The sequence below is a fragment of the Dermochelys coriacea genome, chromosome 1 (genome assembly GCF_009764565.3).
Source record: "Dermochelys coriacea isolate rDerCor1 chromosome 1, rDerCor1.pri.v4, whole genome shotgun sequence".
NCBI classification, from domain to species: Eukaryota; Metazoa; Chordata; order Testudines; family Dermochelyidae; genus Dermochelys; species Dermochelys coriacea.
This window is the reverse complement of record NC_050068.2, coordinates 276,679,135-276,706,122: the sequence shown is the minus strand read 5'-3', so window position 1 is coordinate 276,706,122 and position 26,988 is coordinate 276,679,135. Positions and strand designations below refer to the sequence as shown.

Below are 26,988 nucleotides of genomic sequence, written 5' to 3'. Positions count from 1 at the left end.
AAAGTATGTTTCTGGCTATCGGTGCAGAGAAAAGCTTAGAAACACGATGCTAAAGAGCTCACAAACCAAAAGACAAAAACTAACAAACCCAACATTAATTATTTATACAGATCTCGTGATTGCTAAACCAATCTCACCATTTGTTTGTGTGGGGGGGGGGGGAAGGGAGCTGACGACTCATGATTTGTCAATCCCTGGCGTTGGCAAATCTATTTCCCATGCCACAAGCCAATCAGTGTAAGAAAATAATGGGGGGTTGAAATAATATTCAAGCTGGGGGCGGGGTGGGAGCTGCTAAGGGGAGCCCAGCGGGGCTGGTGATAGAGGGTTTCCCTTGAACCTACAACCACGTTTCTCTCTCCCTATCTTCCTTCACCACCTCTCCCCAGGCTGGAATGCAAAGCGAGCGCTGCTCACTAGGTTAGTCCCTTCCGCTGTGCCGTAGCACAGGCTTCGCCCGGCCCCCAGTCTACCGGTGCCATGGTTACGCTTCCTGTTTAACACCGCAGCGTGCGCAGCTGGAGGGTTTGCAGAGAGGTCTGCGTGACCCGAAGCTGCAGGATCGGGGCGTCTCCAAGGGCCGAGGCGCGGGTAGGGGCCCCGACACCAGCCACGGGAGGCGACCAGCTCCATGAAACCCACGGGGACTGCTCGGCGAGATCCTGGGGACGGCGGCTGGTCCACCGGGGATGGGACGTTGGAGGAACTATCACTCCCAGCATGCACAGGGGCGGGGTCGGGCCGATCTTTGTCGCCCGGGAGCTGTAGGGTCTGCGAGGGCGGTTTTTTGGTTGCATTCTGGGAGTTGTAGTCCTGGGCGGGACCTCTCGATAGAAAAGGAGCCGGGCGGGCCCCCGGGGGCTGCGCGGGGGGAGCCCCGCCTTGCCTGGAAGGGAAGTTTTTTCTCCTTCAGGCTGAGAGCCTGGCCTCTTCCCGTGGGATTCTCACCTCCCTCTCCGCCCCCTACCCTCCCGGGGGGGCTGTTTTGCCAGCACCTGCCTTGAACCCCTGATATCTTTAACGTAACAACTTGGTTGGTGTTTGTATTTGCCTTCTTGGTCCTGAGCCTCGTGGCTCTTTATACTCAATCTTTTCTCCGCAACCATGAGCGCGAGACACTTTTTGTCTTTAAGTGAGGGCTGAGCTTCTGGAACCGCCCAGCCGCTTGGGTCTGCCAGAAAAAAAAACATCAAATAGCATGTGACTCCTGAGACCTTAATGAGGGTTGGCAACAGGACAGTATATTACCCGTGATCACGATTAGCGCTGCAGTTGCACTGATGGAGTCGAGGGAGGAGGGATTTTGCTGCACGTGAATGTATCTGCGTGAAGCAGTCCCACATTTAAATAAGTGACATCTGTTTTATAAATGGTCCTAAGGGTGTAAAATCCCAGGATGCAGCTTCTCCACCCTCCCCAAGTGCTCGTTTTAAAGTTTGGTTTGTTTTCTTTGTGAAACCTGAAATCAGGAGAAAATGTAAGGGCTTGTGTATGTGGGGGAAGTTCGGGTGCAGGGAACCAGGGTGTGAATTTAAAGCACAGTAAGTACTCTGCCCTAAGGCAATGCCTACGCTACAGCAGCACTGCTGCTGTAATGCTGTAGCATAGACACTTCCCATGTTGATAAACATTTTTTCTGGTGATGTAGTTAACCCATCTCTTCAAGGTGGAAGGTCACCAGGGCCTAACTATTTCACTCTATGTGAAACCCTAAGACCAGGCCTAATTCTCTGTGTGGAGGTTCTGTGTGTTTTTCTTCATTCCTGTTAGAGAGTAAAGTGTGTAGTTGGGATAAACTTGTGAAGGTCCTTTTCTCTTTATTAAAAAACAGAGATCCACATGCAGTGCCCATACTCTAAATCGGGGTGGGCAAACTACGGCCTGCCAGCTCTTAAGAGTGTGGAGTAAGAGCCTCCACACAGAGAATTAAGAAAGAATAGCTAATGTACACAGGCTACTCTAGGCTTTTTACCTGTATAGACAAGCCCTAAGCAATCTTGCTAAACTTTCTGTTGTATTCTTCTTAAGGAATGAAAAGAATGATGTATGAAGAAAAGGAGTACTTGTGGCACCTTAGAGACTAACAAATTTATTAGAGCATAAGCTTTCGTGAGCTACAGCTCACTTCATCGGATGCATTTGGTGGAAAAAACAGAGGAGAGATTTATATACACACACACAGAGAACATGAAACAATGGGTTTATCATACACACTGTAAGGAGAGTGATCACTTAAGATAAGCCATCACCAACAGCAGGGGGGGGAAGGAGGAAAACCTTTCATGGTGACAAGCAGGTAGGCTAATTCCAGCAGTTAACAAGAATATCAGAGGAACAGTGGGGGGTGGGGTGGGAGGGAGAAATACCATGGGGAAATAGTTTTACTTTGTGTAATGACTCATCCATTCCCAGTCTCTATTCAAGCCTAAGTTAATTGTATCCAGTTTGCAAATTAATTCCAATTCAGCAGTCTCTCGTTGGAGTCTGTTTTTGAAGCTTTTTTGTTGAAGTATAGCCACTCTTAGGTCTGTGATCGAGTGACCAGAGAGATTGAAGTGTTCTCCAACTGGTTTTTGAATGTTATAATTCTTGACGTCTGATTTGTGTCCATTCATTCTTTTACGTAGAGACTGTCCAGTTTGGCCAATGTACATGGCAGAGGGGCATTGCTGGCACATGATGGCATATATCACATTGGTAGATGCGCAGGTGAACGAGCCTCTGATAGTGTGGCTGATGTGATTAGGCCCTATGATGGTATCCCCTGAATAGATATGTGGACAGAGTTGACAACGGGCTTTGTTGCAAGGATAGGTTCCTGGGTTAGTGGTTCTGTTGTGTGGTGTGTGGTTGCTGGTGAGTATTTGCTTCAGATTGGGGGGCTGTCTGTAAGCAAGGACTGGTCTGTCTCCCAAGATCTGAGAGAGCGATGGCTCGTCCTTCAGGATAGGTTGTAGATCCTTGATGATGCGTTGGAGGGGTTTTAGTTGGGGGCTGAAGGTGATGGCTAGTGGCGTTCTGTTGTTTTCTTTGTTGGGCCTGTCCTGTAGTAGGTGACTTCTGGGTACTCTTCTGGCTCTGTCCATCTGTTTCTTCACTTCAGCAGGTGGGTACTGTAGTTGTAGGAATGCATGATAGAGATCTTGTAGGTGTTTGTCTCTGTCTGAGGGGTTGGAGCAAATGCGGTTATATCGTAGCGCTTGGCTGTAGACAATGGATCGAGTGGTATGATCTGGATGAAAGCTAGAGGCATGTAGGTAGGAATAGCGGTCAGTAGGTTTCCGATATAGGGTGGTGTTTATGTGACCATCGCTTATTAGCACCGTAGTGTCCAGGAAGTGGATCTCTTGTGTGGACTGGTCCAGGCTGAGGTTGATGGTGGGATGGAAATTGTTGAAATCATGGTGGAATTCCTCAAGAGCTTCTTTTCCATGGGTCCAGATGATGAAGATGTCATCAATGTAGCGCAAGTAGAGTAGGGGCATTAGGGAACGAGAGCTGAGGAAGCGTTGTTCTAAGTCAGCCATAAAAATGTTGGCATACTGTGGGGCCATGCGGGTACCCATCGCAGTGCCGCTGATTTGAAGGTATACATTGTCACCAAATGTGAAATAGTTATGGGTCAGGACAAAGTCACAAAGTTCTGCCACCAGGTTAGCCGTGACAGTATCGGGGATACTGTTCCTGACGGCTTGTAGTCCATCTTTGTGTGGAATGTTGGTGTAGAGGGCTTCTACATCCATAGTGGCTAGGATGGTGTTTTTAGGAAGATCACCAATGGACTGTAGTTTCCTCAGGAAATCGGTGGTGTCTCGAAGATAGCTGGGAGTGCTGGTAACGAAGGGCCTGAGGAGGGAGTCTACATAGCCAGACAATCCTGCTGTCAGGGTGCCAATGCCTGAGATGATGGGGCGTCCAGGATTTCCAGGTTTATGGATCTTGGGTAGCAGATAGAATACCCCAGGTCCTGGCTCCAGGGGTGTGTCTGTGCGGATTTGTTCTTGTGCTTTTTCAGGGAGTTTCTTGAGCAAATGCTGTAGTTTCTTTTGGTAACTCTCAGTGGGATCAGAGGGTAATGGCTTGTAGAAAGTGGTGTTGGAGAGCTGCCTAGTAGCCTCTTGTTCATACTCTGACCTATTCATGATGACGACAGCACCTCCTTTGTCAGCCTTTTTGATTATGATGTCAGAGTTGTTTCTGAGGCTGTGGATGGCACTGTGTTCTGCATGGCTGAGGTTATGGGGTAAGCGATGCTGCTTTTCCACAATTTCAGCTCGTGCACGTCGGCGGAAGCAGTCTATGTAGAAATCCAGGCTGCTGTTTCGACCTTCAGGAGGAGTCCACCTAGAATCCTTCTTTTTGTAGTGTTGGCAGACGGCTGCTACTCTGAAACCAATGATGTATGAGTTATAGTTCAAACTTTCAAAACCCTACTGGTACCCGCAGGCTTGCCACTTAAATGGCCTCTAGCCATTCTGGATTGGTTTTGTATTTTTATATATATATAATATATATATATACACACACCCTGAAGTTATCAGAAACATTCTAGACGTACACAAATTTTAAAATAAAAATAGAATCAGAATGGTCCAAGGACACCAAGCTCCTCCTCACCTTAAAAAGACCTTTATCCCTAAATCGGCTTTCCTGTCCCAAAACCTCAACTCCCAAAGTGTGCTATATTGTATCTGGTGTGCCATTTCAGTCTGCACTTCTTGGACAGTATCTATCTTAGCTTTCATATCTAAACTAGTATAAAGTATACAGATTAAAGACATATTAATACTGATTATTTATGTTTATCCTTAATAGTACCAATAGGAAGGGGTATAGGGTTGGCATGGTTTTTTTGTTCATCCTAAGTGGCAGTGTAACACCGACAGACTCTGGTCAGCAGTGGGCAAGGTTAAACTTGGGACCTTTGGAGCTGAATATGTGACCCTCTACTGCATGTGATTGTTAGCTAAGGCAGTAACAGACTCATTAATTTCTCTCTAAGTGGTCTCAATGCCACTAGATAGGATAGAGAACCACACACAGGAGGTGCATGGGGTACAGCAGCTCCTGCTGAATCCAGAGGAATAGGCTGTTCTGGGATGCTTTTCTTATCTCAAACTATTAAGGTTTCAGAGTAGCAGCCGTGTTAGTCTGTATTCGCAAAAAGAAAAGGAGTACTGAAGAGTACTGAAAAGAAAAGGAGAAAAGAAGAGTCCTCTGTTTTTTCCACCAAATGCATCCGATGAAGTGAGCTGTAGCTCACGAAAGCTTATGCTCTAATAAATTTGTTAGTCTCTAAGGTGCCACCGGTACTCCTTTTCTTTTTGCAAACTATTAAGCAAACCCTTTCCTGTGTTGTATTGTTTTTCTTCATTCCTGTTAGAGAGTAAAGTGTGTAGTTGGGATAAACTTGTGAAGGTCCTTTTCTCTTTATTAAAAAACAGAGATCCACATGCAGTGCCCATACTCTAAATCGGTGTGGGCAAACTACAGCCTGCCAGCTCTTTTAATCTGGCACTTGAGCTTCTGCTGGGGAGTGGGGTCTGTGGCTTGCCCCTCTCCAGCACTCCAACCTGGGAGCAGGATCGGGGGGCTACTCCATGCAGCTCCCAGAAGCAGCGGCATGGCCCCCCTCTGGCTCCTATGAGTACCGCAGCCATTTGGAATGGCTGGGGAGGTGCCTGTGGATGGGGCAGCGTGCAGAGCCACCTGGCTGCACCTCCGTTTAGGAGCAGGAGAAGGGACATGCTGCTGCTTCTGGGAGCCGCTTGAGGTAAGTGCCGCCCGGAGATTGCAGCCCGGAGCCTCCCCCCGCGCCCGAACCCTGATCTCCCTCCTGCCTGCCGAAGCCCTCAATCCCAGCCTGGCGCACCCTCCTGCACCCCAAACCTCTCATCTCCAGCCCCACGCCAGAGCCCGCAGCCGGAGCCTGTGCCCCTTCCTGCACCCCAACCCCCACCCCACCCTCCGAACCCCTCGGTCCCAGCCCAGAGCACTCTTCTACCCCCCAAAATCTTCTCATCCCCAGCCCACTCCAGAGCCCTTCCCCCCGCCCCCCTACAGCCCACTCCCCTGCCCCCAGCCCGGAGCCCTTTCCCGCACCCTGAATGCCTCATTTCTGCCCCATCCTGAAGCCCGCACCCTCCAACCAGAGGCCTCACCTCATCCCGCACCCCAACCCCAATTTTATGAGCATTCATGGTCCACAGGCAATTTCTATTCCCAGATGTGGCCCTCGGACCAAAAAGTTTGCCCACCCTTGCTCTAAATCCATTATCCATAGCTGACTAAACTGAGGCCAGATGGGAATGCATGTTTACTGTGTTTTGTTTAATACGGTCAGTGATTGAAGGTAATGCTCTTTGTGGACCTTTGAAGATTGATAAGAAACGACAGATATGTGTACTGCCATATAAATAAATTAGCATGGTCTACTCACCACTGTGGCAACTTGGTTAGCAGCTCAAGTTCATTCCTAGGCTCCTCTTTAGGCTTTAACTTAAACTGCTAACTGGAGTTGCCATGTTTTTGCTGCTATTTTAATCCAAGTTAGCTAACCTGAGTTAAGGACACACCTTTTTTCCAGTGTAGACATACCCTTAAACTCGTATAACTTTGCTCATCTGAGTAGTCCCTCCCATTGAAGCCAATTAAAGTTGCACACATGTAAACATTCATGGAAACAGGGCCCAAGGTAATATATTTTATTATTTGTGTGCATCCTTCTCTTTCAACAGATTGATAAATATAGAGTTTTAGGTCCTAGTACAGCCAAACCTTAACTTTACAAACATGAGTATTCCATTGACATCAATGGGAGTATTCATGTGTCTAAAGTTAAGTGTTCATATAAGTCTTACTGTGGATATGGATGCTTTTTTGTTTTGTTTTAGAGAGAGAGTTTTCAAATACCTACTACTGCCACAAATCTAGCAGTAAATACAATATCCACTAATGTACCAATTTTATTTTTCCGCTTTGCTGTTACAGTTTTATTCTGGAAAGCTATGGAAGATGATGATGATGATGATGTAAAACTTGAAGAAGAAATAAATATAGAATTGAACAGAATCAGTGTTACTTCCCTTGAAGCGGATGATCTCAACACTGATTTATCAGCAGAAGCTTGGAGTGATGGTGAAACAGTAAGTGTTTAATGGAAACAGGAGGGAGAGTATTTCCTTTACTTTTGCATGGCAAATCTGTGTCTTTTGTGGAGGCCTTTTGCATTCCTGCTTTTCTAAGGTACTTGGAAGTGTACAATAGGGTGGATTTGATTTAAATCAAATTGATTTAAATCATGATTTAAATCACTAGTCAGAAAGACTCAATTTAATCATGGATTTCTACATAAAAGTGCATTCTTGTTGGTTGTTATAACCTCAATACAAATTCTTCATAACTCAGAGATAGATGTAGGTTTCATTTTTAGAAGGTACACACTATACATTTTTAAAGTGATTTATATTGAAAACTTTTCAGATTAGTTTTACAAATATATCAGAAAATGAATGATTGTTTGGTTACTTCATTTACCAAAGGTAATTGAAGCAGATATTTATGAAGTCATTGGGAGGTGAACTATCTCCAATTAAACAGGTTAATCATTAATATTTGGAGGATTTTCTTGCCATGCTGTATTAGGAGGAGAACATCACCAGACAGACATATAAATTGTTTTATTTAACTAAAACAACAGCGTTATGTATTCTGGATTTTTTTCTTCAACAGCAAACATATAATATTTTAAAAAAAACAAGCATATGAATTTTTGAATTTAAACATTCACTTTTTTTAAAATCAGGTTTGTTTTTGTTTAAAAAAAATATTTCAAATCAACTATGTCAGCCAGGTCAACATGAGAAACTTAAAGTATTGGCTTCTACAACTAACTCAGTCTTCTTCACCTTCATTTTTCTGTTTGTTCATAATATGGAAAAGAAAACAAGCTTTCCTGCTTTTTCAGGTCTCAAACGATTTCTCAGTTTGGAATGAATTAGTCCAAAGGAAGAAATTTTTCTTTCTACACTAGCAGAAGAAGCTACTGCTGTTAAAAGTGAGATTATCACTTCAACAGTCTCTGAATCCAAGTGCTTAAGTGACTTCCATCAGTTCACTGGTGTGACTTTCTTTAAAACATCATCAGCAAACATATATTTCCTGAATATATACCCTTTGCTCTGAAGTTTATTATAGTTGGCATTATGGAGGGCTGATTGCTGGATGTCCATTTCATAGCCAACTCCTCTTCTTCAGCAGTTAAGGTTTGACTTGGTTCTGAGTATTGAGAATATTTGCAAGAAAATGAGCTGGAGATAGTGCTTGTCCCATTCTTTTTTTTTAATGCTTGTGATTTAACTCTGTCATTGCATATTTCTCTTATTAAGATCTCACTCAGTTCCTTCCAAATTTCAACAGCATCAGCAATAAAAGAGCTATTTCCCTGCATTTTGTTCAAGGCTACAGAAATAGGCTTCAGGGTACTCGGCATGTGTTCAACATTTCTCTTAAGCCCAATGTTGAGAACTTTGGCTGTGACAGTGCCATCTATTTTTTCACGATTTTGTTCACAAACTGTCATCAGATTAGGCCAGTTCTTGATATAGTGCTCAAAACAGTCCACTACTGAGTTCCATCACATGACTTGTGGGAGAGTTAGCTTGGTTTCTCCCACTTTTTTTCAGAGCAGCTACTGCAAAGTGGTTGTTACGGAAGTATTTTGCAATTTCAACATTAGGCTTTATTTCTGGAACACTGAAGTCTTTGGATAGGAGGTGCATCCAATGAGCACTGAAATCATATGTTGTTAGCTTGGGGACTCTCTTCTAAATTTCTTCTCATCTTGGATACATTTGCAGCACTGTCTGTGACCAAGCTGCGTACTAGACATTTGAATTGTTTTTCACAGTTTGTTATAGCTTTTACTGCTACTTCTTGTAAGTATCCTGCTATGTGTGCATTTCCTACGGTATCAATTGTTTCTATAAGGAAGACATCCCCTTCTTCTGTTGTCACACAAGCATACACAACAGGATCATCAAGGACATCCACCCATCAAGACTCAGGTGAACAATTTCACCCTCTAGACCTTTTGCACACTGCTCAATTTCTCTTTCATACACTTATCCAGCAATTTGCCTGCGACATCTGCTCTGTCGGATGGACTGTATTCTGGTCTTAATGACTGAACCATGTTAATGATATGTGGGTTCTCAATCATACAGAAAGGAGAGTTTGTTGCATAAACAAACCGTGGAATTTTTTCATCAATTACCTCTTTTTGTAATCTGCTGATGCTTATCACAAATTTATCTATGGTTGTTTCTGGAGGAAGGAGATTTTTTTTTTTCTTTTTGCTACAGTTGACATACTGTGGCTATGTGACATACATGAGGTGACTAAAACACTGTCATTGGCAGATAACTTTGAAACTAAAGGAAAATGATGGTGATCTTGAAGGTGGATAGTCTTCAGAATCCTGGAATTGAGGATGGAGTCTCCTAAACAAAATAAGTCAATGTACTGTAGTTATTTAATTATTATTACCATACTGCTCATTTAGTATTACTCATTGCATTCACTGACACTCAATACTACTTTAAAGGTGAAATTGTAAAAGGAAGATCTGTCTATTTCAGCTATTTATTTTTTTATCAAACTGCGTCTAAAATGATAGTACCATAGAGTAACAACTATATTTTTTACTCAAACATGAGAATTCAAGAATAGTCCAGAAGGAAGACAGGCAGTCCTTAAGAAAGAAGAATGAAATAAAAAAGTTTACCAACCTGAAGATCCTGCATATTCAGACATGTTCCTTTCATCTTCTTCAACGCAGCTTCCTCCTGAGAAGGAACACTTCTCATGACGTGGTTTCATTCGGACAACCAAGTCTTGCATTTCTTTGTTGCACTGTTTTGCATTTTTCACACATGCCTGTCTTACCCATAGGTAGAGGAACTTCATTAAAATATTCCCAAACTGGGTCTTTTTTACGGCCTGCTGCCATTATAGGTTTTCCCTCCTAGTGAGAGAATGGTATGGTAGATCTCAAATCTATGAAGGCTACACTCAGAAAGACCTCAAGACTTCTGGAATATGCTGCTCAAACAGTTTCACTTTTGTTTCTACTGCCTGTCCCTCCCTTCTCACATTTATCTCCAGACTTCTTCTTCTTGTCCAGATCTTTTCTGCCTGCAACAATCTTCTATACATTGGAAGTTTTTGAAACTTTGCACTCTTTTAGAGAGAGGTAAGGGATTGACTCTGTGAACATAAATTTGCAAAGGGACAATAGGGTTGAGGTCTGTTATTTTTCACCTCTCTATATTATTTATTTATTTAAAACATTTTTATCTCTGGAGACACAAATACAGTTTGAGAAATGCAAAAGGCCACATCTATGCTACCTGCTGGATCGGCGGGTAGTAATCGATCTATTGGGGATCGATTTATTGCGTCTACTCCGGAACTCCACCATGGCGAGAGGTGGAAGCGGAGTTGACTGGGGAGCGGCGGCCGTTGATCCCGCGCTGCGAGAACGTGAAGTAAGTGATTCTAAATTGATCTAAGATACGTCTACTTCAGCTATGCTATTCTTGTAGCTGAAGTTGCATATCTTCGATTTCCCCTCCCCCACCAGTGTAGCTCAGGCCAAAGAAACTAAGCATCTCTGATGGTATCTTCTAGATTGAGCACTGAGTCTCATTGAATAGATAGAAAGATTAACCTAAATAATCTATACAGAAGCCCCTGGAACCCCATAAAATTGGAACTCATTTACAAAACTTTTCTTAAACATTACATGAATATATTGTCTCATCCTATAGAATTAGAATTTATAATCTATATTCCATGATGAGATATCTTTGAGCTGTAATGTATCTTAATTAAAACTATCTTTAGATAGGTTTTTTTCCTCAAAAGCATTTTATAAAAAAAAATCCAATTTAAATTAAAAATCTGATTTTTATTTTTTTTTTAAAAAGAAATAATTGATTTTTATCCACCCTGATGTAGTACAGGTATCAGAAAGTCTAGATGACTAATGTGCTATTTCCTAATATTTATTCCCTGGAGGAAAACTTCCTTCAAATGTATCCTACTCTTATTAATTGAGCTCCATGAAAATGTAAACTTGAAGTGACAGATAAGCCCCTGAAATAAACTGATATTAAAGAAATACCTATTGTGAACTGTGTATTTAAAAGGGCATGTGTTAAAAGAAAGCTATTTATGGGATATAGAATAATGAGCTGCAAACTGATTTTCAGAAAACTCAAATTGGTAGGTCAGGGACATTCTGCTGAAATCACAAGATCAGATTCCAGTGGATTGTAATATTTGACAGAACCTTTCAATGTTAAAGATGGGTGAACTTTAAAAGAGATAGATAAAAGTTGTGATTGTTAACCAAATTAATCTTTGGTCTTAAAAATTGGGCTTGCAAATTTTGCAAGAAGAAGCTGTCTTGTACAATACTTCCTGAGTTTTGATTCTTTCCATATAAATTAATCCCTTTAGTTTCCCCCCTCTCCCCACTTTTTTTTAAGAGGTCTTCTGAATTCTATCCAGTTAATTGAGACAAGGTAGGTGAGGTAATACTTTTTATTGTGGGCCAACTTCTGTTGGTGGAAGGTACGAGCTTTTAGTGTCATAGAGCTCTTCTTTGGTATGGGGAAGGTAACCACGGTGTTGCAGACATTCTCTTCCCCATACCTGGTTACCTTCCACATACCTGAGGAAGAAGCTAAAAGCTTGTACCTTCCACCAACAGAAATTGATCCAATATTCTGGGACCAACACAGCTACAACAACACTGCATTCCATTGATAAACAAAATTCTGGTATATGCCTAGAATTATATGCAGTATTCATAGAATCATAGAACTGTAAGGGACCTTGAGGGGTCATCTAGTCCAGTCCCCTGCACTCAAGGCAGGACTAAGTATTATCTAGACCAGTGCTACTCAAAATGGGGTCCGCGGACCGGGGTTGGTCCGTGAGCCATTGGCTGCCAGTCTGTGTGCACACTGGGAAAAAAAATTGCCGGTCCCCCACATCAAATAGCTTGAGAATCACTGGTCTAGACAATCACTGACAGGTGTTTGTCCAACCTGCTCTTAAAAATCCCCAATGATGGAGATTCCACAACCTCCCGAGGCAATTTATTCCACTGCTTAACCACCCTGACAGGAAGTTTTTCCTACTGTCCAATCTAAACCATCCTTGCTGCAATTTAAGCCCATTGGTTCTTGTCTTATCTTAGAGGTTTAGAAGAACATTTTTTCTCCCTTCTCCTTGTAACAACCTTTTATGTACTTGAAAATTATCATATCCCCGATCAGTCTTCTCTTCTCCAGACTAAACAGTCTAGTCTACTCTAGACCACCAAGTCCTACTATTCATTTTCTTGGAGTACTTCCAACTCATCAAAATCAGAACGTTCCTCAAGAACACCAAGAATACTGCATGCTATTCTAGACACCTGCGTACCAGAATTATGTCAATCAGCTTGATGGAATTCAGAAAAGAGCCAAGAGGGGAGGGGGAGAAGTCAGGGACAAAATAGATTAATATATGTGTAAAGATTAACAGAACTGCATACTGTAGTCTTGTAGGTCCTCAATCCTAAAATCAGTTCTCCATGGGCTCTGGGGTCCACCTATACAGAGGGTCAGGCCCTTAGTAATTTAAGTACATATCAGTCTTTGGAAAAAGTTATTTGGAGGGTAAAAATTCATGAAGACAGAGAAGTTGCTAAAGGTAGATCCAGTAGATTAAAATTGCGAATCATGGGATCCAACTGAGAAAATAAAGGTTTAAACTGAATTTCAGGAGAAATTTCTAAAGGTCAAAATTAAGGAGGTTGACGCAGCACTTCTTTATATCTGAATTATGATGTCGGTAGTGTATAGGAATGTGGAAACAAAGCCCAAGTGAGATTGACCCGAACCTTTTTCAACCTTACATTGTTAGGTTTGAGTTTTGGGTCAGTTCTCATAGGAGCAGAGCATGTAGTGATGCCTGTTAAGGTTGCCTGACACTATTTGCATTCTAATGCTCTGTTTTCACTTGTTTGTTTTTTTTAAATATAAATCACTTCATTTACTCCTTATTGATCAATATATGATCATGGAAATAAATGTGTTTTTGGTAACAAACATTTTTATTGCTCTCCTTTGCCACCTCTTTTGGCTTCCTGCTCCCACCATCACTTATTCTCTGCTACCACTTTTCTGTAGGGATGCATCCTTGCCTCAAAGTCTTTGGACTATGACTGTAATCTCAAGGACCCATTGTGTTATTTCCATCATCAGAACATTTTGTCTTCATAAACTACCACTGCCTATTGGCAGAGAGTTCCTAGAGCATTGGCCAGTGGGGATCTATTTAAAAACATAAGGCCTGATCCTGACAGTCATTAAGCAACCACAACTCCCACCAGAATAATGAATGTCAGGACCTCTCAATGTTCAGGGCCTCTGAGTACTAAGTGCTTCCTGAATGATGATGATCACCTTAATCTCCAGTTGACATAAAAAGGCATTGACACTCAGCAACTCTCAGAAGGCACTGGGTTCTTCACAGGATCAGGATCCTTAATGAGGAAAAACAAATACAAACTCTGAACAATGAGGGTGAGGTCTCTCTTGCCCAGGTGAGCAATTTGCTGATGATATTCCACAGAACTGAGTTCACTCCTCTGCTTCTGGTTGCTCCTCTGTGCCGTTCTGCCTGTGACTTATGTAGTCGTGGATAGAGTAGAGTACCAGTGAAAAGAAGTGAAGTGGAGTACAGTGGGAGCAAGGATGTCATTTGCAGGCTCATCCTGAGAAAGCTAAATTCTGTGGTTAATTAATGTCCCTGGGTTGGAATATAAATTCAGGACTATACATTCCCTAGATGCACAATGGAATGCTCTCTGATGTCAGTAAGAAGTTTTTACAGAGATCAAGGAGACTATGTGGCCTTTATGTAGTAACTAAACATTTAGTTATTTATTACTTGTTCAGTGCCTTCTTATAATGCTCATCATTCTGAAGAAAATCTGTTCCCTTTCAGGTCACTGTGATCTCTGCCTTGTTCCCCTCCCCCCCCCCCCCCCCCCCCCCCCCCCCCCCCGCCCCTCTGTTCTTTTCATTTCCATCCCTGCAGAAACATCCTGTTCCCAACCTAGTGCATTTTGCTTCCATCCAGTGAAATGATCAATAATTAAATAGTAGAACTGCCTGAAAAAAACATAAATGAAAATTTTGTCCCACCAAAAATGTTGATTTGTCACAACTGAAATGTTTTGTGGAAATGGATTGGTGTTGATGAAATTTTCATTGGGAGGTTTTTCAGGTCCAGCGCTTGAGAGAGGGAGAGATCCACCCACCCTAGGATAGCTGAAAGCCTAATGGTTAAGATACTTGCATAGAGTGTAGGGAACCAGGGGTTCCCAACTCAGGGTTGGGGACTTGAATCTCCTGGTCTCCTACATTTCAGAAAAGTAACCTAACCACCAGGCTACAGCCTCATTCTCTTGCTGGCCCTCTGAATATTAAATTTATCATAAGTGGAATAGTTCCATCAGAAGAGATTGAGAGAGACTGACTCTATAATCTGGTGATTAGGGTATTTGCTGAGGACGTGGGTATTGAATCATTTGTCCTTTTGTTCAACTTGGATCAAACCAATAACAAAGAAAATATCAATTATAAAGATGCTTCTAGAGGGCAGTAATAATTAGATTGCTGTGAAGTCTAAATGACTGTCAAATAATGAGTGACACAATAATGAAACCAAGGCTGAAAAAATACATGATTTGTGGGAGGGAGTGTGTGTCCCCCACTAAAAAAGCTAATGTTTTAGTGAGGGACGCATACAGTATGTCTACACAGCATTTTGGAGTGAACCAGGAATGAGTATCTCAAACTGGGTATATAGTCTTGGCTAGTGGGGCTGGGGCTAGTGCTAGTGCTTTCAAAATAGCTATGTAGACAGACCTATGGACTTTAATTAGGAATGTTAAGTATTTGCCTGTGATATTCACAGAGAGATGAAAATACAGAATTGAATTTAAAATAATGTTTACTTCTAGACTTCAGATGAATTGCCAGAATCAGTTTTGTACTGTCTAAACTTTGTGAAGAACAGAAGTCAAAATGCTGAAAATTTTATACTGCAAGACTTGGAAGATGAAAAAACCACAAGTAAGCTGTGACTATAATAAATGTATGTGTGATGTGCCCCCCCCAAAGCCTCATATTGACAGTGCAGACCAAACGAACAACCATCCCTAATATAACATAAATCATCAAATGCAACAAAACTATGAAACCTATTGCACCAACTTTAACTTGTCACCTAGTATTGCAGCTCCTATACTCTTTCAGATGTTCTCTGAATATCACTAACTAATGTAGCATGTAGTCTGGAAAATATGTGGTCATGTATAGTATGGTATGCATCACTTTTATTACTACAAAACAGTTTGCAAAGGATTGGCTAGAAAATATGACCGTGTTCAGTGGTATGGAAATCTTGATTAATAGTTTATAGATTGCAATGCCTACGGCTTGAGGTGGTGTTGCTTTTCAAGCCTTCACAATAGCATGAAAGGTTTCTGTTATTATAAGAGTGCTTAAAATCTGCATTCTTTTTTGACTCAGTCAAGGATATTCTAAAATTTCTGCATAATGTTAGAGGGTCTGCAGAGATGGGAGTCCAAAGGCATTTTACACATGTGCTATATAGAGGACAAGTTGAAGTTGTCTTTATCCTTAATTCCTTCCTCATATCCTGCATAACTGATTCCTACCCTGTTACTGGGAAACCATCCAGGTTCCAGAATGTCACCACAGTCACTTCTAACTTCATTGTTGTGGGATGCTAAAGAGTGATGCATAATATGCCTTCCCTTCTTGTGTTTTGAAGCCCCAATTCTGTGGACCACAAGGAATCAGTATTTCTCAATGACCGGTCCATGGATTGGTGCCAGCCCCTAAGATCTCCCTGACACAGTTTTCGAAGGCAGCAAGCTGGTCCCTGGTATCAAAAAGCTTGAGAAACACTGTTCTAGACTATTCAGGTCAATCATGAGTTTTCTTTTTTCTTCGCACCCCCCACCCCCGCCCCACCACACATGTTTAACATTTGTAATCTCTAAAGACTTAATCCAGAAATAGCATTTGCTAGGGTGGATCTTTGCACCTGGGGCCACTGCTGGCAGGTCTTCTCATAGGATTGTTCTCTGAAATACTATTATTCGCCCTCTCTAGACCATGCTCTTGTTAGGGTCAATATTGTGAGGTTCTCATCACCTCTGCCTCCCACTGAAATTAGTGGGAGCTGAGGAAATTGAACGCCTCAAAGACTGATCTCTTCGTTACTAAGTTACCCTAGGTTATTGAGACTCCAAATCCCAGTTTAGTCAGAGTTTCCAGGTTTCAGATCTTTTAGTTGGGACCTCTTCTGAATAAAGTTAAGTGTTTCCTATTCATGTGTATTTCCTATTCCTATTCAGTGTCTTGTCTTGTGGAGTAGTTTTCTTTGCATAGATGCTGTTGCCATAGATATTCTTTTTTTTAACTCTAATATTTTATTTCTATATATCCAGTACTTTAATTATCTTAGATTAATTAGATTTAATTTAATATTAACTGGACCGCTTCTTGTCTGAGTGAATTTGGTGTTTTTCTTAAAATAGTACCTGTGGTGTACGCTTTTAAAGCAAAAACACATTGTGTTTCAGATTTTGGATTTTATGGACTGATAACAGGAAACTACTATTCATCAGAATTATACTATTTAGACATCTTCTCCCAATGTCCTTTTTTCTCCCCCTTCTCTCCTCAGGTGATCTCTATCGAGTAATTTCTAGCCCAGCTTCAGAGTACTTGGCAGAGTTGGCTTCTGAGTACAATGAAGATCCAGATGCATTGAAGAAGAGGGTATTCTATATTTAAACCATCTTTATAATAGAATAATCATTACAGATAATCAGTTCCTTTTTTGGATCCAATCTTACAATGACCAATGCACATGCTTAAATTTACACACTCTAAGTAGTTCCCATGGAACTAGTGGTGCACATGGTGTATAAGGGGAAGCATTTGCATGTGGTTTTGCAGGTTGGGGTCCTTGGTTGTGATATACTCAGTCCATAGATCATGAAGTTATAACATTTCGTATAAATGTCTTAAGAGGTGGGGATGAACATTAAATGACTATAATAGACTTGGTCTATCAATTATTCATATTTAATCCAGTGGCAAAATGTCATTTTTATAATATAACATTTTTATAGTGTTCATTTTTAAATTTATCTATTATTTTACCATTGTCTGTTCCCTTTCATTATTAGGTTTATGAGATCACTAACATAATTCATTTATTGACAAGGTTTTGCTGTTTCATGGAAAATGTTAAAAGAATTATGACTGGAATTTTCAAGTCAGACTCATGGAGTTAGGCACATAATTTCCATTGAATTTCAGCGTTATTCAGTTGCCAAACTCTCATAGGTACCTTAGAAAACCTGAACCTATATTTTAAAAACAGTTCAGTTCTGTTTATTTACCACCTTTTACTTGTTTCCCCGTTTTTACCAGTGAGCACTGTATAGAATATGAAGTTTAATTACATTAAGAGATCACTTTCTCGTGACCATCCTGTTTGTGACAGCACAATTGTTTACTGTGATGGTAGTTATATCACAAATGTAGAACTATACCTACACTGTGCAGATGATCAATACGTAGTGGGAGTAGATCAATTCTTGGCAGTGAAGAACAAGGGAAGAAAAATTAGAAGATGTGATCCATGCACTGTTGTTTTCAAGTAATGTTTTTTCAGTTTCCCTGTGTGATCAATTCCACGTATTTAATGCCATAGTAGAATTAATTTATACATATGGTACTTGCATTTACTTGTGTGACTTCGTACAAAAAATATATTTTGACCATTTCCCTTTCAATATACAAAATATAAGAAAGCACTACAATCTTTTGGGAACTGCTCCAAATACTCATTACCCTAGAAAATAACATTCTAATTTTAAATATATTTGTGTGACACTGGTGCCTAAAAGTTGCAGTTAGGGATCAGAGCCCCCAGATTGCTAAACTCTGAACAATGAAGATGAAGTCCCTGACCCAAAGTCTTTATCTGAAATGTTCTGGATTGTTATAGCTTCATCCCATTTCATTTTATCATGAGAATGTGTTTGGTTTACACAGATACTGTCTGAAATAGAAAATGAAGAATTGCAGACCAGTGCAACTTCGGACAGTAATAGTCAACCCATCAATGAAGATATAACTTGCAGTGTGGTTGCTGATGTGCACTCTGTCACAGGTAAACAAACAATATTAATTTATTTGTGCTGCTAATTAGTGCTTACTAATATTGCTGAATAAAATATTTCTTCTGCTCTGTTCTTTTGATGAGAATAGTTAAGGCAATCCAGTACAATATATATTACAATGCATAGGTGCCAACTCTGTGGGTGCTCCGGGCTGGAAAAAAAAATAGTGGGTGCTTAGCACGCACTGGCAGCCCTCCCCCCCCCCCGATCAGCTTCTCCCTTTCCGCCCCCAGCGCCTCCCATCTGCAGCGGATCAGCTGTTTGGCAGCATGCAGGAGGTTCTTGGGGGAGGAGCAAGTGTGGGACATGCTCTGGGAAGGGGACAGAACATGTCGAGAAGAGGCAGGGCAGGGGCAGGAAGAGGCAGAGCGGGGTGTGGGTTTGGGGAAAGGGGTGGAGTGGGGGGCTTGGGGTGAAGCAGCGGTCAAGCACCCCCTGGCAACTCAGAAAGATGGCTCCTCTGTTACAATGGGATTTAGAACCTGATTTTGGAAGTGGCGCTACTTAGGCAGATGCCTGCATTTATCCAGTTGTAGGATTGGGATCTTAACTTCTTATTCTTGTTCCTTTCTAAAGTCTTGATAATGAGTTTATTTCAAATGGCATTATACACAAATGACTTAAGTAATATAGTTTATTAGCTAATTTCATTTGCTGATTGTTACATTGGGCCCAGTTGCTGATTCTGGGACCTTTTAAGTATGCTTAGCCAATCTTAATATTTGTTAATTTCAGGGGGGGTTTACATTAAGGGCTGCATATGCAGAATGTGGCGTTGGTTTGAATACACACAACCTGAACATGCAGGTTTTTTGCATAAGTAAATCCAATTTAAATGCCCAGATTGAGTGCAAATAAACTTTGTATGTGTCAGTTCTCTTGTTTCTCCATGCAAAACATTAGTATGAACACAAATGGAAGTTCTATTGTGGCCACTGATCATTTGTTTGATAGACTATTCACTTTAAATGTCACCCTACAAAATGGCCTCTATATTCTACTGTGACAGGAGCTTTTATGGGCCCTGTATTCTATGTGGCTAAGGGAAAATTGCCCTGGTGCCTCCATGGGTAGGACTGCTCTAAACAGTCCTACACAGACCTTCTTACAAATCCTGGCATAGTGGGCATGTATGTTTGTGGCCGGTCATTAGGCTGGAGTGGGTAGGCCTATAGAACTGTGGTCATTTTGTGCAGCACCAGCTCCTGTAGGCAGCCCATAATAGATTGCCGGAATTTAGAACAGCTCCATGCACTGCCACATTCTGCTCGTAGCGCTTTTTCAGCCCCTGGAGCAACTCCTCCTGCTCTAGGGCTTCAAGTTGTAGGCTGTACAAACACAGAATCTTACTCATATTGTTTTCTTTTCAATCCATTACATTATTTCATGATTTCAGATAAGTAATTAATTACTATGAAATGAGACTTTTAGTTAAAAGGTGTGTTTGCTTAAATTCTTGTAGATAATGGTGGCATGACCATTAGCTTTACTTACCATGAAGTAGAGGAAAGGTGCAGGCAAGAATTTGAGCTGTGGGAGGAGCGACAAAAAGAACTTGAAGACCAGAAAAGGAAAAAGCTGAAAGCTGAGAGGGAAATAGAGGAAAAACAAAATGAAGAGGAAAAGAAAAGAAGGCAACTGTATCTGGAGGAATTTGAGGCTGAAAGGATGAAGTTAGAAGTGCTTCATAAGGTAACATTTTAACAAAGATATTTACAACATACCCCTTTATTTATCTGGACTACTTGAACATACAGATCAATGCTGAAGAGAGGGGGGAAAAGTACCCTCTCAAATCTCTGCACGTCCCCACGCTTCTGGTTCCAAAGAGAAATATTGCTGAGAATAAATCATGTAGATCTTTGTATTATGATTGTCTCTCATCCCTGTTTTGATCAGCTGTGAACTACTTAACAAAGCTGACATTTAAATTGTCATAGTTAGGCTTTCTCATTATTAGTATGACCAAATGGCTGACACTGAATCTGAGTTTTTAGCTACTGTTTTTTTTGTTTGTTTGTTTTTTTTCTGATTCAGCCAACCTGACTGCTTATTATATTTCAGGTATCAGTACTAAATAAGTGGATCTTTGGAGAATGCTATTTTTATAGTCAGCTATGATTTTAGTGAGTTACATAATGAAATATAATAAAATAATTGATATAATGTTACTTGTTATACAGCAGCAACAAGCTATGATGGAAGATGAGTTACTGAAAGAAAAGGAAGTTTGGAGAGAGAAGTTTAGGCAACATGAGGTAATTTGTATACATGAGCTTTCGTCAAAAAGAATTTGAATGTTATTGTAATATTCTTGAAAGATACTTTCATTGTTATGAAGGAAAACACAATCAAATTTAATGATTTATACCATGTGTGTTAAGAAAGATTACCTGTGTGTGGTTTTAAAAAAGAAAAAAGTTTTTGAAATTTTATGAAAGCAGCCCTTCTTTTAAGAGGGTTAACTCTGGCTGAGCAGTCCATTTCTCCTCTTGTTTGAGCATCTGCAAATAGCTCTCCAGTTCTCCAGCTAAACAAAACTTTTGGCCAACTTTACAAACTGGAGTTTGTCTCCATGTACTGATAAGAAGACAATCCTGTGTCCAGACTTACCTGGAGAAATGTAGAAGAAACCATATTAGCAGAAAGTAAAATACCTTTTAAGAATAAATCTATGTCTATCTTGTTTCACATATTACAATTACATCTTAAGAAAGATTTCAATAATTCAGATGCTGAATAAAATGTATTTCCATTGTCGTTTTGGCACAGGAATTGATCAAAAGACTACAGTTGCAAATAGAAGAGGAAAAAAGGGCCTTTGAAGAACAGAAAGCAAAAGAAAGACAACACTTGGCAGAGCAGTGGAATACAGCAGCTGTGAAAATCCAAGCTAGATTTAGAGCATTTATCGTGTACAGAAAATATGCTCCTATCTTAAAAGAATGGAAAGCAGAAATTAAAAGGAAGAAGGAATTGCAACAAAAAATGGAGAGAGAAAAGAGAGAAAAAATGAGGAGATGGATGCAGGAAAAGAAGCAAAAAGAAGAAGAGGTGAGAAAGAGACAAGAAGAAATAGAAAGACAAGCTCATGTGGAACAGGTGAGGAGACGTGAGGAATATGAAAAGAAGAAAGTAATTCTGAGGCTTGAACGAGAAAAAAACCTGCAACTAGAAGGACCAAGAGAGCAACAAGGAGCAAAACAAAAAGAGAAAATAGCAATAAATGCAGTGGCTGAAAATAGAGACAAAGACACAAAAAACACAAAGAAAGAAAAAGAGAGAGAAAATATAAAAGACATAAGAGAACAGGAAAAGGAGCAGAAGAAACAGATACTGGAAATAAAAGAAGAGGAAGAGAAACCTGAAAAAAAACATGTTGTTGGAAAGGTACAAGAGGCAAATAATTCAGAGAATCCAAAAGACAGAAAACAGACACCACCAAACTCTGAGGAGAAAGAAGAGTCTTGTGAAAAAAATAATGAAAATGAAGATGGGTATGTGATGACACATACAGGAAAAAGTTCCCTACTAACTATAGAGCTTGATAAAAATACAAATATGCTGGATAGGGAAGCCATTGTTCTTGTAGCTAATGATGCAATCGCAAATAAGAAAAACAGTATGCACAACAGTCAGTGGAATTTGGAGGCCCAGCCAGATAACTGGAACAGTGAACACAAAATGCAATCATGTAAGTTTGAAACAATTAAAACAGCAGAGGTTGTGATGAAGGAAATTCAAGAGGAAGTTGCTGAGTATTGGGACAAAAGTGAGAGTGTAATTAAGTATTTTGAGAGGCCACTAACACTACCTGATGATGTTGAAAAGAAGAGGCTAACTTGGATGACAACATGTAAACCCTGGTCTAAAATTTATAGAGAAAACCAAAGAAAGAAAGTCATTAAAAGAAGCAGACCAAGAAAAACCTCAGCTAGTAAGATGCCTCCATTAAGTATAGAAATGATTATTCAGAGTGACCCTTGGAAAGCCCTCCAACAGGTAACTAAATAGTGTAAGTAATTCTTAAGCAGTGATTTACGTGAGAGCTGACTGGTCATGTGAGGCGGAATTTTCAAAACCGCCAGCGTTGGCCTAATTGGTTTTCCCATTGACTTCTTCAAAGGGAAAACAATGAGGCCAATGTTGACTGCTTTTGGAAATCCTGCTCATGGTGCTGAATCTTTTTTAAGTCACAGCTGAAAATACATAGTTTCCTAACATCATTTTTCCATGTAAGAAATTGCTTTATTGAAACAAGGATGTTCTGTGACTGGGATAGGAAGTGGTGCATAAGACAATGTCTCTATCAAAATGTGGTTTACACTAATAAAATGGCCCAGAACTGCAGAACAGTTTATTTTAATGCAAAAGAGGCTGGCACATATTTGTACTATTGTCATCTGACTTTTATCAACTGTGACAGGGTTGGGCCAGATGGCTACAGGAAAGTAATAGAAGGCAGATATATTAGCCCCAGGTTAAGTAGGTCCCTTTTCCCTGGGTAAGGTAACAGGGAAGGTTCCAGAACAATCAGGAACCTTCTGGAGACAATTAAGACAGACAGGCTGACTAGAACACCTGCAGCCAATCAAGAAGCTGCTAGAATCAATTTAAGGTAGGCTAATTGGGGCACCTGGGTTTAAAAAGGAGCTCATTTCAGTTTGTGGTGCGCGGGTAAGGAGCTGGGAGCAAGAGGCGCTAGGAGCTGAGAGTGAGAACGCATACTGTTGGAGGATGGAGGAGTACAAGAATTATCAGACACCAGGAGGAAGGTCCTGTGGTGAGGATAAAGAAGGCATTGGGGGGAGGCCATGGGGAAGTAGCCCAAGGAGTTGCAGCTGTTGCACAGCTGTTTCAGGAGGCACTCTAAACAGCTGCATTTCACAGGGCCCTGGGTTGGAACCCGGAGTAGAGGGCGGGACCGGGTTCCCCCCAAATCTCCCAACTCCTGGTCAGACACAGGAGGAGTTGACCTGGACTGTGGGTTCATAAAAACGGCCAAACTGAGGGCTGCTGTGAAGCTCCAAGGCAAGCAAATCCGCCAATAAGCGCAAGACCCACCAAGGTAGACGAGGAACTTTGTCACACAACATTCCATTATTATTCCTAATATATGATACTTAGTTTAGCGACGATTCTTTTCACTTCTATTATGATAAGATTATATACACTTCTAATCTGTTGACATTATAAATGAGACAAAACCCACACTGGCTTCTGTTTTGCTGTCGCATTAATCTTCTATTCATTCACATTATACATTATTAGTAGTGAAGCACTTCTGTTTGAAATGGACATCAAAATCAAATGAGTTTGGCTATCTTTTTATAGTTTTACCAATTTTTTCCACTATCCGTTATAAATTAGGGTTTTCAATTAATTGCAGTGAACTCAAATGATTATCTCAAAACAAATTAACTCAATTAAAAATAATCACGATTAATTACAGTTTGAATCACACAGTTAATAACAGAGTACCAGTTCAAATTTATTATAAATATTTGTGGATATTTTTTCTACATTTTCAAATATATTGATTTCAGTTGCAACACAGAATACAAAGTGTACATTGCTCACTTTATATGATAATTTTTAGTACAAATATCTGCACTATTCTCTGGAATGGTGGCCAAAGCATAAAGGGGCATACGAGTGTTTAGCATATGCTATTTTTTTGCTTTTTTACAGTACAAATATTTGTAATAAAAATGATAAAAAAATTGCGATTAATTGCAGTGCTCACTTTATAATTGTTTGATAACCATATTACAAATCATTTCCATGTTTTAATGATGCTTAGGTATTGTTATGCATTTTTTTATGATGGGAGCATTAATTTATCAGTTAATAATTTTGCTGAAGATCAGAAAACTTTGTCTTTTTTAAGTGTTTTATAGTAAATTCAGAATCTAGACTTAATCCATATAAGTGTATGCTATGTAGTATGTATTTAACTTTAAAAAGGCTACATAAAAATACTATTAGAATGCAATCTTATGGACATCCTTTTCATTGAATGTGTGTAGGTTACGACACTTATACTTCAAGATTTGTCTGGCTGTAGCCTCTCCACATTGTCAGAATGTTCAAATCTTCAGTTATTGACCCTTAGACGCTGTGGACTAACTGCACTGGAAGGACTCAGTAACTGCAAAGGCCTAAAGTATATTGATGTGGAGGTACCTAGCATATTTTACTGTCTACATGGAGGTGGGGCAAGACTGTCATCTCTGCCATTCAGAATACTATGAGACTGAATCCATCAGTTTATATGTGTATGTACATATAGGACAATATTTTTTTAAAAGTGCCAAAAGTTAGTCTACTAAGTGCATAGTTAGGGTTTGCACTTAATAAGCAGCCTGATTTTCTAAAATTCTGAGTACCTAACCTTATTCCTTGTTTTTGGCTCAAAGACAAAGTTGAAGGCACACAAGGAGATGCTAGTCTACTGTATATATTGTTATAATTTTAAAGTGCAGTAATTTGAAGCTTCCAGAACTAGGAAATAGGCATAGTCTCGTTCTCTGTCTCCAAGTATTAGGTTATGAATGGCCCTAGTGTGAGTATGAAGTGAAAGTGATAAATCTTCATTCCCTCTGTTGCTTGGCTGTACAAAGGCTGTATCCCTCCTTAGTGACTAGAGCATTTAAAAGTGGGCAAGGAGGCCTTAGGCACATATCTCCTGTGTACTAGCCCAGATTGCTTGCCCATATGAGCAAGGAGCAGCACCAGCATTGGTTTCTGAGGCACAGTCTCTCCAGTGCTGCTTCTGCGGGGGGGTGGCATTGCACTACTGCTTTCACGGAACCGTGGCTCAAAATCTAAATGACTAAAGAAAATGTGTCTTTATAATGTGCCTCATTTAAAAAACTTGACGATCTACATGAAACGGATGGTTTTACCTTTTCGGTTTTTAGTATTTTGATTATATCAGTGCACTGGGAGAGTTCATGCATAATGACTAACAGAAGACCCATTGTGTATATAAGCTTTGAATGTTTCTTTTTTGCCCAATGACTACTGTTTGGTGTGTGCTGTGACCCTCTCAAAATTAAGAGAGGAATGGGCAAGGTCAGTTATAGCTAAGGCAATGTTGTCTAGTGGCTAGAGCAGTCACTGGGAGTCAGATTCTTGTGTTCTTTTCCCAGTTTTCCTACCTATTAAAAATAATCTTGGGCAAAATTTTCAAATGCCCACTAATTTTGGGTGCCTCAAATTACAGCACAAAAGGAGTAAGAGGATTTTATACATATAGCTAACCTGTTAATCTTTCTCTGACAGACATTTATAGGTAATGAGGTTTTAAACTAAGTGTTGCCCAGTATTTTTACACACAAACTTGGTGTTTCTAAGCATTAGAAATGTTATTCTATAGACTGTCTATGCGCTGGAAGTTGGGTGGCTTGATCTACGGGAAGTGCTGGCTCCTCTGATAGAAGACTTCCATTCAAACTAAAATAACAGAGCAGTTAAATGCCCCTTTGTTTACTAATAGCTGAAACAACTGAAGACACTTCCCAAATCACAGACCAGTATGGCAAGGCTCGAGTAGGAGGTGAGCCATTTGGTCTGAGGGGTTTTCCTAGCATCTGCATACCAACACAGGGGACTGCGTATTCACAGATTCCAAGGCCAGGAGGAACCATTGTGATTGTCTAGTCTGAGCTTGTGTAAGACACAGGCCATAGAACTTCCCGAAAACAATTCCTTGAGCATTGTTGTTTGGTGGAGCTGTAAGTGTCTGAGAGTCAGAAGCAGGCAGCGAAAGCCAAGCAGACAGCAATAGAAGCACTAGTAATGTGGCCCTGGGGGAAAAAAAAAAAAGCCAAGAGAGCTTTATAGGCAGAGTTCTGGCTACAAAGAAGCTTGAAAATGTGAGCAAAGAAACTGCCTTCTGTTGTGTGCTTCCTACTGTGTTCGGTGAAATAGGACTCTTTGTACATTCTTTATAAATGGATTACATCAAAGATGCCTGACTCAACCATCAGTTTTGCCTCTTAATGGAAACACTCCTCAAGGCCCCAAATACTGGCTAACTGCTCAGACTAAAAATGGTTAACGATAGTAAAGTTTACAATATTTTTCAAACACCCCAGTGAGGTAAGGAAGTGGTGGTAGCCTCATTTTTACAGATGGGGAACTGAGTAACAGAGAGACTACATGACTAGTCCAGGAGCACACAGAAAGTCTGTGGTGGAGTAGGGAATTGAACCTGGGTCTACCAAGTCCTAGGCAAGCTAACCAAACACCGGACTACCTTTTCTCTCTCGCTGAAAACTGCCTATACTTTTCTATTCAAAATGATCTTTAATTTTATCTGTTTTTTTTCTTTGTGGTAGGAAAACAATATTCAGACAATAAGTTGTGAGAATCTAGAAAATCTCTGCATTTTAATTCTGAATAAAAATCAACTTGCATCACTTCAAGGCTTAGATGGCTGCAGTGATCTCAGGAAACTTGAACTGTCCTGCAATAAAATCACTCGAATTGGTAATAAAATATTAAAGATGATGCATTTTATTCATTTAACATCAGTATTGTGCATTTATTCATAATTTGGTTTGGTTGAGGATAGAAAATGACTGTTGCCAATGTAGTAGTGTTTGTTTGTAATCTTGTAACAGGCTTAT

At 40.5% G+C, this 26,988-nt stretch overlaps 1 protein-coding gene across 4 annotated transcripts in view; it reads left to right on the top strand.

The window, feature by feature from the left end:
- Positions 1 to 463: 463 nt before the first annotated feature.
- LRRIQ1 (leucine rich repeats and IQ motif containing 1) overlaps positions 464 to 26,988 on the top strand; it is a 170,107-nt gene continuing 143,582 nt past the window's right edge. The window contains exons 1-10 of one of the 4 annotated variants that reach the window (XM_043492630.1): positions 464 to 591; positions 6,991 to 7,145; positions 15,086 to 15,197; positions 16,843 to 16,937; positions 18,225 to 18,342; positions 19,815 to 20,044; positions 20,536 to 20,610; positions 21,125 to 22,354; positions 24,382 to 24,534; positions 26,698 to 26,848. In XM_043492630.1, the coding sequence (XP_043348565.1) occupies positions 7,008 to 7,145; positions 15,086 to 15,197; positions 16,843 to 16,937; positions 18,225 to 18,342; positions 19,815 to 20,044; positions 20,536 to 20,610; positions 21,125 to 22,354; positions 24,382 to 24,534; positions 26,698 to 26,848 (2,302 nt within the window). In that variant the 5' untranslated portion in view covers positions 464 to 591; positions 6,991 to 7,007. Of the gene's footprint in view, positions 592 to 6,990; positions 7,146 to 15,085; positions 15,198 to 16,842; positions 16,938 to 18,224; positions 18,343 to 19,814; positions 20,045 to 20,535; positions 20,611 to 21,124; positions 22,355 to 24,381; positions 24,535 to 26,697; positions 26,849 to 26,988 lie in introns of those variants that run through there. The other 3 variants (XM_043492639.1, XM_043492650.1, XM_043492648.1) reach the window with 3 other exon arrangements.